The sequence below is a fragment of the Crocuta crocuta genome, unplaced genomic scaffold (genome assembly GCF_008692635.1).
Source record: "Crocuta crocuta isolate KB4526 unplaced genomic scaffold, BGI_CrCroc_1.0 scaffold170, whole genome shotgun sequence".
In the NCBI taxonomy this organism is placed as follows: Eukaryota; Metazoa; Chordata; class Mammalia; order Carnivora; family Hyaenidae; genus Crocuta; species Crocuta crocuta.
Window position 1 is genome coordinate 6420385 of NW_027527853.1, and position 16879 is coordinate 6437263.

Sequence of the window (16879 nt, forward strand, 5' to 3'; positions counted from 1 at the left end):
ATAAAATGTAATGCTCAGTAATAATAAAACTGCCCAACTAGTTTGACCAGTTTCCTCCCACATCCCCAGTCTGATCTCCCGTTTTCATGGTCAGGTGCTTGTTAGAACTGACTGTGACTAGAACTGACAGACCAGCAGACTTCACAAGGACCTCTTTATGTAGGAAATGTGAGGTTATGTAAACAGAGCAGGTTTTAAGTCCAAATGCCCCAGGTCACTGCTCTGGACTGCAGGACTTTACTAAGAACATAGGAAGTAGATTGCCAATTTTCAACTCTCAGGTGGTTCTGCCCATCAAACTTGTTTTCTTGTCCATTTCCACCTTCCCCTACCACTGTCTGCCAACCCAGAAGTCCACAAAGAAACATTTACTAGTGCAGTGGAAAACACAAAACAGGCTAGAACCAAAATGTTTGAGCTTCAGCCCTATGTAGTAAATATAGTCAAAGAAATATCTTTAGTTCTGAATCCATGGGAAATGTTCAGGAATCCAAGGACTTGGGCAGTATCTGCAGAGCCATCTCTACATCGTTTTTTCTTTTTTCTTTTTTTTTTTTTTTAAATATTTTTTATTTATTTCTAGGAGAGAGAGAGAGAGACAGCATGAGCAGGGGAGGGTCAGAGAGAGAGGGAGATACAGACTCTGAAATAGGCTCCAGGCTCTGAGCTGGCAGTCAGCACAGAGCCCGACGCGGGGCTCGAACCCACAAACCGCGAGATCATGACCTAAGCGAAAGTCGGACGCTCAACCGACTAAGCCACCCAGGCGCCCCTCTACATCGTTATATCTAATGGTTTTTTATTTCTGAGAGAGAGAACTAGTGAGGGAGGGGCAGAGAGAGAGGGAGACACAGAATCTGAAGCAGGTTCTAGGCTCTGAGCTGTCAGCACAGAGCCTGAGCCCAAGTCGGGCCTTAAACCCAGGAATCATGAGATCATGACCTGAACCAAAGTCAGACACCCAAAAGACTGAGCCACCCAGGTGCCCCTCTACATCTTAATTTAGGCTAATTCCTTCCCTTGGAATGTCTTCCGTTTTTTCACCTATGTCATACCATTAAGATCTGCTACTGCCTACAGAAAGGCTTCCCTGATTTCTCTATCCAAATCTTCTTCACTGAGAGATATGTCTTCTCTCTATGAAGTCCAAATTTTACAAATACTTAAAAAAATACTTCTTAGAATCCTTAATGCGTTATTCTTAGAGTGCTCTGTATATTTATTCTTCATGACTTTCTTGCACTAGCTTATAAATTCCTTGAGAACAAAATCTTGCTTATGTCTGTATTCCTCTGCAGTACCTAGAGCTCATAGTAAGTGTTCAGTAAATTTTGGAAATCAGATGTTTTCATCCAAGGGGGAAAATGAATAGAGAATCCAGTTAAGAAACCTACAGTGTTCTCTAGGCAGCAGGCAGGGATTTGGTGAGGTGCTTGAGCTCTACCCACCCACTGTCCTCAATCCTATACTCTAATTAATGAGCTCTAGTCTCTGTTTTCCAAATCAGCCAACCCTTTGACCTTCTGTGCCTTGGCCTGCACTCCATCCTGAACTTGGAATGCTCTTCCAGGAAGACTAATTATCCTCCAGCTCATATGTGGCCTTTGTTCTACAGCTTTCCCTGATGTTTGGACACCTCTGCTTCATTTGCCTCTCACCAGTGTTCTGTAGGACAGACACATCCCCAACATAACACTCTTCATGGTGTTCCTCAGTCATTTATTTATAGGTTGGAATTTTCTAGGACAGGGCTCTTCCTTGGCTTCTTTGTCTTTGTAGCTTCCTTGCCTAGCTTCGTGCCTTATACCTCATAAATATTTTTGGTTCTATTGAATCCAAAGACAGAGATACCTGAGGCAAACCAGGTAAGTCTTCTGACCTGATTGCCAAGGTTAGTGAGAATGTTTAGAACAGACTTCTGTGGCAAAAAGTCTCTGAACTCAGGCAGCTGTGGCTGGAGAGGTGCCCTTCAGGCCTGTCTAGGAAGGTCACAGTAAATCAGGGAGCCTGGATTCTGTGCAAGGAGAAATGTGTGTGTGTGTGTGTGTTCAGACCATGGACCTTTCCTTCTGGGTCTGATCTCATTTACCATTTAACTGTCCCTTGGTCAGCTACTGTTTTATGAATGTAGCAGTGGTTTGGGGCACAGCCCTACAAGCTGAAATTGTTTTTCCATTGTAGTTGATACTTGAAACACATAAATCACTAAGAGCATTAGTTGATTTTAAGAACTGTTTGGTCTTTAAAAACACCAAACAGATGGGGCGCCTGGGTGGCTTAGTCAGTTAAGCGTCCGACTTTCGCTTAGGTCATGATCTCACGGTTCGTGGGTTCGAGCCCCGCGTCGGGCTCTGTGCTGACTGCCAGCTCAGAGCCTAGAGCCTATTTTGGAGTCTGTGTCTCCCTCTCTCTCTGACCCTCCCCTGCTCACGCTGTCTCTCTCTCTCTCCTAGAAATAAATAAAAATATTTTTAAAAAAACCACCCAACAGTTCTTTAGAGAATGGGAGAATATATTACTGTCTTCCCCAGAAAGACCATGTGATTTTTTAGTTTTTCCCAGCAAATTTGTATTAAAAATTTCAAGCCTACAAAAAAGTTGTAAAACTTATGCAACAAACATCTATATAGGCATCCTCTAGATTCACCAGTTATCAGCATTTTGCCACATTTGCTTTGTCTTTTTTTCTGTGTGTATGTGTGTGTATAGTTATCATGTGGTTATAGACACCAAGACATCTCGCTCCTGAGTGCTTCTGCATATGTCTCCTGTGAACAAGAAAAATCCAGATTGTTCTAGTAATGTCCTTTGGAGCTATTTTTTTTAATCCAAAATTCAAACATTTAGTCTTAACATCCAAATATGGTCTTATATTTAGTTGTCATATCTTCCTACTATCCTTTAATTTAGACAGTTCCCTAAGCTTTTTATCTTTTGTATCATTTGATGGGTCCATGTCAGATGTTTTATAGAGTATCACTTAATTTGGAATTAATCTGATTATTTCCTCATAATGAGGTTCAAGTAAAACATTGTGAGCAGGAAGAGGAGGTAGATGATATGCTGCACTGAGAAGGACATAGTACAGAAGTACATGTTAAGTCAGTTAACATAGTACATGTTAAGTCAGTTTGCCCTGTTGTTGGTGATGTTAAGTTTGATCATTTGGTTAAGGGGTTGTCTGCCAGATTCCTCCATTTTAAAAGTACCTTTCTCTCCCTTTGCAAATACTGAATAATCTGTAAAGTGATTATGTTTAAGAATATGTTCAATATCTTGTATCCCTTCCCAATTCACCCAGTGGTTTTAGAATCCATTGATGATTCTTCCTTAAGTTGATTACTGGTATGATGATATTCATTTTATAAAAATCTTACTTAATTTAGTGTGATCTGTTCTTTAACTCCCTCAAATACCTTCATTCTAAATACACAACCTAAAAATACATTGAAAGCCAATAAGCATCTTTACTAAATATGACAGTTTGACCTAAATAAAACTAAATCTAAACTTCTCTTGATAATTTTGAAGTTCATCATTTCACTTGTTCTTAATATAGTTTTGTGGGCTTTAGAGTAAATATATCTGCAGAGACCTTAAATCTTAGGACTGAAGCACAGGCTACCACTTTCTCCTACTTGAAACACTGTGAAATGATCACTGTAACAAAAGTAAGAATAAATATATAATAAATAGGCCAGTCCCTATTTGCTAATGACATTGACATTTTTACCTCATCATTTTTAGATGAGACAGTATAATGGATAAAGATGGGTAACAAAAAAAAAATGGATAAAAAATATAATGGATTAAGAATGAGGACTCCAAAAGCTGATGTAGGATTTAATCCCAAATTTAATCTCTAGATTTTAATCTCTGAGGTATCCCTTAACCTCTTGGAGCTTCAGTTTCCTTGTCTGTAAAATGATAATAATATCACCTGTATTTACCTCATAGAATTCTTGTGAGAATGAAAAGAGCTAACAGATGTAAAGTGTTTATTATTAGCAAAGTGCCTGGCATGCTGTAAGCACTTAGTAACTGGTGTTTGTGGTGGTGAAGTTGGTGGTGATTGTTATTTGTACTGGGGATCAAGTATAAAAAATTATAACATGAAAAATTATGTATTTAAGAGCTCAGGAAGCATTGTTTTTGACAGGTAGCCAAGAACATTTTGGAGGTTGTTATACTTAATGTGTTCTCAGGTATTAAGAGCAAGAAAATCTTTTAATTAAATTTACCCTGCAAAAACCTGGCCAAATAAAATGGAATTATCCCAATTAAGTCCCACCCCCCACCCCAACCAACCCCATACCTGCTTGTTCCTCTTTACCTTAGAAAAGTGTGGTCAGTCCAGGCTTGTCCAAAAATCCCTCACTGTTTTACCCTTCCTCCCCTAAACAATTTGGCACCAGTGGGAAAGGAAAAGCAAGCAATTTCCTGCCATCCATTCTGCCCAACCCAGAGTTATGATGGTGATAGTGCTAAGTTCTTATTGCTTCCTTTGGAGCCCATAATTCCACCCACAGACTAGCTCTGAATTGAGGACTTCCCATAGCTCACAACATCTCTGAAGTCCTGCCACACTCCTCAGGTATGTGGGAAACAAGACCACCATTTCTGAAACTTGACTTTATGTTCTGTTATCTCTTAGTGGATCAGAGGGCAAGGGAGAACAGAGAGAGCTTATAATTTTTTGGCTAAGCTTTTTATATATACACCTTCCAAACTAATAGAGGAACCTGCCAGCAGGGACAGTTTAGGAAGCTTGATTTGTAGGTATAATAGGCTTTTGTTTAAAGACTGTATTAGAATCAGCAAATAATATCACATCTGATAATTCTGTCTCCTGGTAGAAATGGCTTGTGATATATGAAAGCAAAACAGTCACTTTATTATTTGTTTACAATAATGTTCAGCCTTTTATTCAAATAATTTTGAAGATTTTCTTTAGTATCTAGATTACTGCACTTTATTCACTAAGCACTTGCAAATGCACAGTGAAAAGTGCATATCATTAATTTGAACTCTAATTTTTATAATGAGACTATATGCAAAACTCAGTTTTACATATTACACAAATAACTGAAAATGCAGAAAAAGAAAAATTGAAACTTGCACAATACCTGGTTTACAAAGCACCTTTATGTGTGTTATTTCATAACCTACATTTCTGTAAGATACTGAGGACAGAGACTTATTTTTTTTCCATTTTACAGAGAAAAGAGCCAAGACTCAGAAAGTTTAAGTTGATTTTCAAGTCCATGGTTCTACCACTTGTTAGATTACCTTGAACAAGTTGCTTAATCACTTTGGCAATCTCTTTAACTGTAAAACAACCAAAAGTAGTGCCTACCTCATAGAGTATATGTGATGATGAAAGAATGCACTTAGAATAGTGCCTGGTGTATAATAGATGCTCAATAAATGCTAGCTTTTATGACACACAGCTAGTAAATGTTAGGCCTTAGATCTAAATCCAGACTTTCTGATTCCTAGTCCGGAATTCTTTTCATAGTACCATGTGGAATTTGCCTTTCAGCAAATAGATTTAATGTTCATCTCACATTGACCTTGTTATTCTAGAAGGAATCTTTTTCTGTTTTGTTTGCTTTGACCTTAAATTTCTGAGGATCAAAAGGGAAATATGTTTGAAGAATTCTTCCTTCCTGATTTGTTTTTAGTACTATGATTTCTGTTGTCATCTGGGTTTGGTTGACCTTGAAGTGTCAGAAGGTGTTTTTAGTAGGTGAAGGTACTGTTCATGAGTGATTTTGGATGTCTCTGGTGAATTTTGTTTTGGTTGGGAGGCCCGAGGTAGGAAGTAGGATTGAAGGAAATTCTTGGACTGGAGTCACACCACTTTGTAATGCTAAGAGAATATTGTCATTACTGAGAGTGGCAGCTTGCTTATGAGGGAGTAGAGATGATTTATTATAAAAGTTTACTTGCTGTAAAAGAGTTCTCTTGAAGAAGTTGGTTAAGTATTATGCGCCACTGGGAAAGGAAAAGAAGTTGTTTGTAGATATTTTTCTCAGTAATAATATTTGGCAGGCTTTTACTTGTGACTCCTCATTGTTTTCACTCTGTCTAATGCTAATGTTGACATTTATGGCTGTGAGAGAGGCCTGATTGAATATCTGAAGGCTTTTGTGGTAGCTACTCAGCTGCTATGGGGAGACACTCCCTCTCCTCTGATGCCCAAGTTGAGATCAGTGCAGGATTTGATGTGGAAGATTTCAGAGGATGTGCAGTGATGTGCCAGAAAAATGCATCAGCCTGGTGGCCTTCGGGTGGCAAGGAGCTGGAGAAAGCCTCAGCTCAGTGAGCATATCCCATCCCCAGGCCTTTTTGATATGCCTGTGCATAATGTACACAGATGGGGCCCTCTCCAAGAACAAGATAGCCAATGTGCCTCTTAGGACCTTTGTGGACCATCTGTACCAGGATTTCACGTGGTGAGACAGGAGGTCTGAGAGCACATGCTGAGACCTCCTCTTTATGATTTGCATTTTTTAACCCACTCATCTCTAATATTCACTTTGGCAAGTGTAATTAATGTTCTCACATTAAATGAAAACGCTGAATTTTTAATAGATTCCTTGGGTTTTGGTGATAGTTTGATACTGTTTCCAACAGAGAAAAGATATGAAGAAATGATATTTTTTCTAGTTTGCTGTTAGGTTTTCGTTTTCTTGCCTAGCCACCTGCTGAATCATCTGACCCATCTAGCCTAGGAGCAGAGCCCAGAAAACAGCTCTGGGTCCTACCACTTAGGCAGCCTCCCTGTTGTATGTACATACCCACTCCCATGGGCTTGGTGCTGTCCCTGTGTGCTGGCTTCAGCCTGTTGCATCGGCCACTCTCGGTGTGCCAGGTAATGGTTGATCTGTTTCCTGCTGTGTTTGCTTAGATGGTAGTGGTTGACCTTTTTTTGCTGTGTTTGCTTGGATGCTTTGTATAGTAGACAAGGAATTGGGAGAAAAGATTTTTTTAAAAGTACCCATTATTCATTATCTGTTGTTACTGTCATTATGTGCTTCCCAGGACTCCCAAGAGCTTTGCTTCTAGGCCAGTTGATTAACGTCTTTGATGTGTAAGAATCTTCTGAATTTGGAAGTTCTTATCCTTCTCCACCATTTACACCTTTCTGGCACCAGAGTAGAACCATATTGGTGATGGGTATTTTTGAGATCAGTAGCAGGGCTGGGAGTGGAGGTGACAGCTGAGAGACTTAGCAAAGCTAGACGGGTTGCAGAGAGGCTAATGAGGTGGATACTCAAGCTTAGACTAGCTTGTGATGGGCCTTTGCTCAGCTGTCATTCATGAATGCCAGCATGGCAGCCAATGCTAGAATCGGTCCCTTGGACATCTGTTGATCTCTTTGAAGTCTTTGCTGATTCTCTTAAGTCAGAGTCCTTGCTCTTCTGGGCTACCTTGGCACTTTTTGTTCCCACGTATCTCCCTCAGCTTTGTAGCAAATAGTTAATTGTCTAAATGCCTGTTTCTTCTATCACATATGTCTCTTGACAGTAGGAATCTACTCTCCTCCATCTCCGTTTTCTCATAAGCCATAGATTTTTTTTNCAGTGCTATTGCTGGGTCATAGGGAAGTTCTATTGTTAGTTTCCTGAGGAACCTCCACACTGTTTTCCAGAGGGGCTGTACCAGTTTACATTCCCACCAACAGTGTAGGAGGGTGCCCGTTTCTCCACATCCTCGCCAGCATCTAGAGTTCTCTGATTTGCTCATTTTAGCCACTCTGACTGCATAAGCCATAAATTGTAATATCCCACTTGTAATTGTTGCTCAGTAAATCTTACTGAATCAAGTGAACAGAGGCGCCTGGGTGGTTCAGTCAGTTAAGCATCTGACTTCGATTCAGGTCATGGTGTCACAGTTCTTGGGTTTGAGCCCCGCATCAGGTTCTGTGCTGACAGCTCACAGCCTGGAGTCTGCTTTGGATTTTGTGTCTCCTTCTTTGTCTGACCCCTCCCTGCTCACACTGTCTCTCTCTGTCACTCAACAATAAATAAATGTTAAAAAAAAATTTTTTTTTAAAGTGAACAGAGCTGGCTGTCTCTGGAAATTCTGCAGCGAGTTTCCATGTTTATTAGTTGTATACTCTGTGATGAGAATGGAGAGTATCCTTGGAGGAAAAAAATCATCATCAGAAGTAACATGTAAACACACATGTAAATACAACATATAAATAACTCTAGGTTATTATGGAGCTTTTTTGGGGGGGACAACTTTTCTTGGGATATAATTCACACACCATACAGTTCACTCATTTAAAATGTAAAAATCAGTGGTTTTCAGTATGTTTGCAGAGTGATGCCACCATCACCACAGTCAGTCTTAGAAAATATTCATCATCCCCAAAAGAAACCCTATACCTATTCCCTCCAGTCCTTTAGCCTTAGGCAACCACTAATCTATTTTTTGTCTCCATAGATTTGCCTATTACATTTTATATAAATGGAATCATACAATATTTGTGCCTAGCTTCTTTCACTTAGCATAATATTTCCAAGGTACATCCATGGTGTAGCATGTGTCACACCTAAAGCTTGGTGGAAGTTAAAGGGCAGGTGATGCTTGTTTTTTGGCTAGTGGTTGTGGCTCAGGCCAGTGATGAGTCTGACTGTTCTCATGATGACCAGATCTATAGGCATACGATGGAGATATTGTGGGTTCGGTTTCAGACCACCACAATGAAGCAAATATTTCAATGAAGTGAACCAAATGAATTTTTTTAGTTTCCCAGTGCATGTAAAAGTTATGTTTAACTATACTGTAGTCTATTAAGTATGCAATAGCATTATGTCTAAAAACCTGCATAACTTAATTAAAAATAACTTTATTGCTAAAAATTGCTAACCATCATCTGAAGATTTCAGTGAATTATAATCTTTTTTTGGTGGAGAATCTTGACTCAGTGTTCATGGCTGCTGACGGATCAGATTGGTGGTTGCTAAAGGTTGGGATGGCTTTGGAAATTTCTTAAAATAAGACAGCAGTTAACTTTGTCACATCAATTGACTCCTTTCACAAATGATTTCTCTGTGCCACCCAATTCTGCTTGATAGCAGTTTACCCACAGTCAAGGTTCTTACACAGTTGGGATCAGTGCTCTCAAATTCCACCTCTGCTTTATCAGCTGAGTTTATGTAATATTCTAAATCTTTTGTTATCATTTCAACAATCTTCACAGCATTTTCACCAGAAATAGATTCCATCTCTAGAAACCATTTTCTTTGCTTATCCATGAGAAACAACTCCTCATCTGTTAATGTTTTCTTGTGAGATTACAGCCATTTAGTTACATCTTCAGGCTTCACTTCTAGTTCCCTTGCTCTTTCCACCACATCTGCAGTGACTTCCTCCACTGAGGTCCTCAGCCCCTCAAAGTCACCCATAAGGGTTGGACTGTGCTTCTTCCAGACTTATGTCATGGTAATTTTTTGACCTCTTCCCATGAATCACGAATATTCTTAATGGCATCTAGAATGGTAGATCCTTTTCATAAGGTTTTCAGTTTGCTTTGCCCAGATCCATCAGAGGAATTGCTGGAAGCTACAGCCTTGCGAAATATAGTTCTTAAATACTAAGACTTGTGACACTCCTGGTTGGCTCAGTCAGGGACACATGCAGCTCTTGATCTCGGGGCTGAGTTTGAGCCCCACACTGGGTGTAGAGACTATTAAAATAAACAAACAAACAAATAAAAGGACAAACTTAAAATATAAGACTTGAAAGTTGAAATGACTCCTTGATCCATGGGTTGCAGAATGGACATTGTGTTAGTAGGCAGGGAAACAGCATTCACTTCATTGTACATCTCCATCAGTGCTCTTAGGTGACCAAGTGCATTGTCAGTGAGGAGCAATAGTTGGAAAGGAATCTGTTTTTCTGAGCAGTAGGTCAACAGTGGGCCTAACATCTTCAGTAAGCTATAGTGTAAACAGATGTGCTATCAACTAGGCTTTATCGTTCCACTTATAGAGCACAGGCAGAGTAGATCTAGCATGATTCTTAAGGCCTTTAGGATTTTCAGAATGGTCATTGAGCACTGACTTCAACTTAAAGTCACCAGCTTCATTAACCCCTAACAAGAGAGTGAGTCTGTCCTTGGAAGCTTGGCATCGAAGCTTTAGCTATGAAAGTCCTGGATGGCATCTTCTTCCAATAGAAGACTGTTTCATCTACATTGAAAAATCTATTTAGTGTAGCCACCTTCATGAATGACCTTAGCTAGATCTTCTGGATAACCTGCTGCAGCTTCTGCATCAGCACTTGCTCTTTTACCTTGCACTTTTATGTTATGGAGATGGCTTCTTTGTTTAAACTTAATGAATCAGCCTCTGCTAATTTCCAACATTTCTTCTGCAGCTTTCTCACCTCTCTCAGTCTCCATGGAATTTCAGGGAGTTAGAGCCTTGCTCTGGATAAGGCTTTGGTTAAAGGGAAAGTTGTGGCTGCTCTGATCTTCCATCCAGACCACTAGAACTTCCTTTATATCAACCATAAACCATTTCTTATTATTCATGTGTCCACTGGAGTAGCACTTCTAATTTCCTTCAAAAACTTTTCCTTTGCACTGCAGCTTGGCTGACTCACTCAAGAGGCCTAGCCTGTGGCCCCTCTCAGCTTTCAACATGTCTTCTACACTATGCTGAATCATTTCTAGCTGCTGATTTAAAGTGAGAGACATATGACTCTTCACTTGGAGGCAACTATAGGGTTATGAGTTGGCCTAATTTTAGGAGATTGAAATTATTGTTGTGTCTCAGGGAATAGGGAGGCCCAAGAAGAAGAAGAGAAACAGGAGAATGGCTGGTCAGTGGAACAGCAGAATACACACAGTTTTATTGAGTTCTCTGTCTTCTATGGTCCCAGTTTATGGCACCCCAAAGCAATCACGATAGTAACTCAAAGATCCCTGATCACAGATCACCATGACCAATATAATGATAATGATGAAAAACTTTGAAATATTCTGAGAATTACCATAATGTGACACAGTGACACAAAGGAAGCAAATGCTTTTGGAAAAATGGTTCCAATAGACTTAATTGACCTAAGGTTGCCACAGGCCTTCAATTTGTAAAACAAACAAACAAAAACCTCAGTATCTGCAAAGCGTAATAAAGTGAAGCTCAATAAAATGAGGTATGCTTGTATTTCATAGACATTTCATAGAGGAGTTCTGAACTTGCTTCTCTGAACAATTACAAGAATTAAGCAAGACAGTGTCAATGAGTACCTAATCCAATGCCTGGCAATCTCAGTGTCTGTTACTTGCCTGTGTCCTATCTCAGGTTCCTGGATTCTAGTAAGAATTTGGCAAGGTGAAGACAACAGATAAATTTTTATTTGGTACTTTGAGTTTAATTTACTGATTTTTCCCTCTCTCCTTTTTTTTTTTTTTTTTTTTTTTTTTTTTTTTTACTTCCCAAGGCTATGCTTTTCTGCTGTTCCAGGAGGAGAGCTCAGTGCAAGCGTTGATAGATGCCTGCCTGGAAGAAGACGGGAAACTGTACCTGTGTGTGTCAAGCCCCACCATCAAGGATAAACCGGTAAGTAATATGAAGTCAGCTGTTGCTTTTCCAGAGCACATATGCATTTGGAATAGCTGAGCACCTCCTTTTTGTAATGGGAATGCTGGTAACTAGGATCCTCTTACCCAGGGTGACCTTGCTATGCAGTAGAGCTGGACTATTGTTGATGAGAAGCTAATAACAAATTACTCAGTATTTCATTTTATACCTTTGGGACCACATGTAAACAAATGTGTCCTTGTCTTTCCCTTTACAGCTCTTTTAAGCTAATTCCTATTCAGTAACTCTGAATTGAAGTAAACAGTGCTCTTAGCGGTTTTGGCAACTGGTTTCTGTCACTTTTCAGATCAAGGACAGGAGTAATTTATTAAAAAAAAAAAAAAAAAGGATCATAATCAGCAATGTTTATGCCCCTGTGAGTGCAAGGCATTGTGGGTGGTACCCACAACTGGCTTACCTAGAGCTTACACTCTAAAGCAAATAGCTTCAAACAGAGTGAGAGAGGGCAAGGACAGAGAACATGAACCCCAGACCAAAAACAAATGTACACTTATACAGAGTTTGTGGTTAAAAGTTTGTGGTTTCTGAGCCAAAGCATGTGAATAAGTCATTGGGTAAGAGATGAAGACTGCTTCCTTTCTCCTGACAGGGGTTATCAGTGAAGAAGGGGCAAGGCTGCATTCAGAACAACAAAAACAGAAATTGGTTAACATGGCAGAGATAGGCTCAAGGGAATTGTGGAGGGGGTGAGTGTTTGTCAAGAGCTGGTGGTAGGAGTGGGAAATAGAGTAAAAACTCCTATATGGACCAAGGGACTGAGGCAGGTATCCCCCCTGGGGCCTGCAGCGTCCCCTGTCAGACTTACACCAGATGTGTGGGACTTGCTTGGCATTTAAGTTTACTCTCAGAAATGTGCATGGGGAACGAGTTGGGGTCAGAAGTAGAAGCCTTGACTCTAGCATTTAGATTATCTGCTTGGCTCAGAATAAGTCACCTAATCCTTGCAGAATCTTAGTTTCCTCATCTGTAAAAATGGCAGGAATAACGGTTTCTCTCTGCGATGTTGAGCAGCTCAGATAAGAGGAAAATGAACATGAAAGCACTTGGTACTTGTGCAGATGTAACTGGATGATGCCATTAGAGCCTCATGGTGCTATAGCCAGGAGAGCAAGATCAGAGCTTATTATCTACATGATGACATCCACTGAAAAGAATGGTGGTGTCTAGAACAGGGTTTACAGTTGACTGCAGAAGAATGACGCTGGGACTCGTCCACCTACAAGGGGAAGACTACAGCATGGAAAGCAGAAGGATTTACAAAGAATGGAGATACTGGGTTATGGAATAATCAATGTAAAAGAAGCAGCAGCAAGAATTTTAGCAACTGTGACAGTGCCACCACATATTGCACATCCTGGGGCCATTACCAAATTTTTATAGCAGTTAGCAGACTTAGATAGGGTAGCTATGCAGGTGGGGAAAAAGAGTAGGGGACCTTTGCTAGCCTCAGTCTTAATTTAAGTTGTGGAAAGGCTGTGTCCACTGTGGCTAGGATAGGAATGCGTAGTGTTTCCTCTGAACAAATAATGAGAAAGCTGGAATAACATCGCAAAACCTCTTTGGAATAGTGTGAGATTAGAAAGACTGACCCCAATTTGGCATGGTCAGATGTCTGAAAGGTAAATGGTCAACCTCCAGAGAGCCTCTGCCATTGTAGGAGAAGATTAGAAATATATTTATACATTAAAAAAAAAAAAGCAGAGGGGTAGAGATCCACCTGGAGATAGTTATGCCCAAGGTAGACTAGGAAACTGTTGAATGGAGGGGAGGAGACTGGCGACGAGTAGATGGGCTTGTGTACCTTGGAAGGATGTCCCTCGCTCTGTGGGAAAAGGAGGCTAATACACCTTCTCAGGGCACGCTTCACCAGGACTGGACATCTCTTGAGAAGGGAGTGGTTGCAGATGGAGGTGGTATGTTGATTGCTTTCCCTCCAAATACATGTATTACCCTGAGCATAAAGGACTTTTGAAAATAATTAGTGTAACTATCTGTTTTGGAAATGTTTATGGGGAAACTAACTTTCACTGTTTGTGTTTCTACAAATTTCTGCCTTATTGCAGTTTTCATTTTCTGAACTCAAGTGAAGCAGTTTTATTGGAGCTTGGTGAATTCTGAATGATGGCTGCCGATCACGTATTTCTTTAAGCCAGGCATACTCAGAATTTCCAGCATAAACAATTTGAATTAAACTTAGGATGGGAAACAGAAAAGTCCCCAAATACCTGTAATTCTAATGAACTGGATCCCATTTTGGGTTCCAGCTCTTTCGGTTCCATTTTTGAAACCTTCCCTTTGTTGACTTGAGCTCCACATCTATCACTCCCAGCCTCGTTTGGCCACACTTCCCCACCCAGGTTTCAGTACATTCCACCTCGTTTTGGATGCTCCCACAGAAAGTGAGAGCTGGGTTGAACTCTTGGGAGTAAATGAGGACCTTGGCAATAACTCAAGGTAAAGTCAACCTTTGGAACTCATTCACCAAACCTTCTGAGCTATGGCTCTTTCTTGCTTTTTCTAATTCTTGGCTTGGCTACCTTTCAGGATCCTAGTGCCCTCATTATGTTGTTTAGTTCTCTCTGATCCTCCTGGATTTCTCCTTGGAAATACACAGTGTTCCAGAATGACCTCACAGATTTTCTATCCATTAACGTTCTCCCTTATTCTGTTCCCCCAAATCAAGCTCCCATTCCCTTTGTGTGGATGAAGTTAATCAGATTGTTTTCCTAATACAGAGCCTGATAGCAAGGTCCCCTCCCACCTTTCTAAGATCATGTTTGCTTTTTAACTCAAATCCCAAATCAGTGGATTTCTAATAGTACTAGGAGATATTTTTGGTCCATGATTACCTTTCATTAAATAACTCCACTCATACTACCCTAAGTATAAGTCTGACCCTGAAAGATGACAGAAGACACTATATTGATAGCTTGATTAATTGACTTCTGAGTCCCAAAGACTGGGTAGACAAATTGGCAACAGCAGGAACTATTGCAGATCTCCTAGATACGTGACTTTTACCGCTCCTCCAGCAAGAGTTCTGTAGCTCAGATGTTCCAGGCACCCCAGAGGATAGCTGTGTTCTTGCCCAGGCTTCCAGTGAAGTGGACAGACATTGTGACAGTGGTTCCTCTTGTCAAGGTGATTCCACTTTTTGAATGTGTAAATAGACTGAACCTGAAGGTTCAAAATAGCAAACTGATAGAGCAGGAAACCTGCTGAGTCTAACAGAGATAGGGGCTGAAAAACAGTAACCTTGAAGGAGAGATGTGGAAGGAGATGTTTATGATTCTTACTTTCTAAAACACTTTGGCCAGAGATGCGGGATAGTAAACACCTTGAATGGAGTATTCTAGAAGTTTCCTGCTTCCTCCTCTTTACAGTTTATAACATAATCACAATTTATAAATATCCAGAAATATGACAGATTGATTTTGCTCTACAGTTGACCCTTGAGCAATGGAGTCAGGGTGTTAGGGGTGCTGCTGCCCCATGTAGTTGAAAAATCCACATATAACTTTTGACTCCCCAGAAATGTTATTAACTGCCAAAATCCTACTATTGACCAGAAACCTTAACAATAACATATACAGCTCATTAAACCTATTTTATATATATTATATACCATATTCTTGGAATAAAGTAACCTAGAGAAAAGATAATGTTATTAAGAAAATCATAAGGAGGAGAAAAAGCATAGTATAGTGTATTAATAAAAAAAAAACCTACATATAAGTAGACTTACGTGCTTCAAACCTGTATTGTTCAAAGGTCAACTGTATATTTAAAACTGTTAGTAAACTGAAGGGTGTTTATGTAAGGTCCCTTATTTAGCCTGTTGCTCAGGTAACATGATCATCTACTCAAAATTTGAAAAACAAAAATTGGAAAAAAATGTTGGGAAGCTGGAAACCACTTGGAGGCTGGCTCAGTTCTTTAATTTTTAATTCTGCCCAATCTGTCTGTAATTCTGTCTTTCCTACCCCCCTTTAAATATCAGCAGGATCTCCAGCACTTTGAATCACTCCCCTTTAGGTACAGAGACAGTCTGGATCCCTTTGCCTGGGACTTAAGACTTTCCCAGTCTGATTTCAAGGTTTTTCCAGCCTTTCTATTTTCTGCTTTCCTTCTGAACCACATATTCCAGTCAACTGAAATATTTCTGGTCCCATTTCCGTTTCTAATTGCTACACTTTTTTTTTTTTTTTTTTTTTTTTAAATCTTCTNAAGACCCTCTCAAATGCCATCTCTTTCCTGAAGCCTTCTCTGATCACTCTACCATCTACAGTGACTCACTCACACCTACTATTATAGCTATCTCCAGCCCACATTCAGCCATCTTTTTAAAAAATAATGTGCCTTCCTTCCTTTATACCATGTTTGAGGGACTACTATGGGCAAGGCATTAGAGCTGGTTACTGTGAATCAGACATAAAATCCTGTGTTCAGAGAGTTAATAGTATAATTGGGTTGATAAAGCAAGTATATACATAAGTACACAAACCTATAGAGCTGGCACTATAGGCTAAAAAAGTTTTTGAAATATTTGTCAAATTTAGGAAAAATAACAAATACAGTGAAGATAAGATTAAGGGCTTTGGAGAGTTTCCATATACCTGGAGTGATGAAAGAAAGCTTCTTGGATGAAGTGTCATTTGAACTAGGCCTTGAAAGTTGAAAAGGGTTTGGAGATTGGCCAGGGGAGAGGTGGAGGTGTGGAAGTGTGGGAAGTAGACATTTCAGAGAAAGGCAACAGCATAAACACAGAAAGGGAAAACTGCAGATTGTGTGAAGAACATACAGGTTGGTTAGATGGAGCACAGATGTGTGAAACGGAGTAGAGGGAAATTAAATTGGGAAAATTAAGTAAGGGCTAAGTTACAGGACACCTTGATTGATGGCCTCAGCCTTTGGGTTGTGGTATATTAAATTCTTTCATTCTCCACCTACTTAACTCCTAAGACAGTAACTATAATTTTATCTTGTCTCAGTCAAATCGGATTTACCATATCCCTCCTTAGAAATCTTTAGCATTTCTGATCTTCTTTATTTATTTATTTGTTCCTTTTGGTCTAAATTTGTGGTTTGCGTACCTTCTAAATCATAGGAATTTCTCCAGAGGAGGAATTTCTTCTCTAAAATGAGAGAAATGCCTCTTACTCATAATAAACCCTTGCCCTCTCCCCAGGCTCTGAATTTGCAGTTGAGTCCAGAGTTTCTTAATGCTTGAGTCATTAGAAGCTATAATTCCTTTC

The 16879-nt window shown here is 39.9% G+C and overlaps 1 protein-coding gene across 1 annotated transcript in view; it reads left to right on the top strand.

Annotated features, from left to right (window-relative positions):
- CPEB3 (cytoplasmic polyadenylation element binding protein 3) overlaps positions 1-16879 on the top strand; it is a 160671-nt gene that overhangs the window by 95700 nt on the left and 48092 nt on the right. Inside the window, 1 exon segment of the mRNA XM_077779871.1 lies at positions 11464-11582. Within this exon segment, the coding sequence (XP_077635997.1) occupies positions 11464-11582 (119 nt within the window).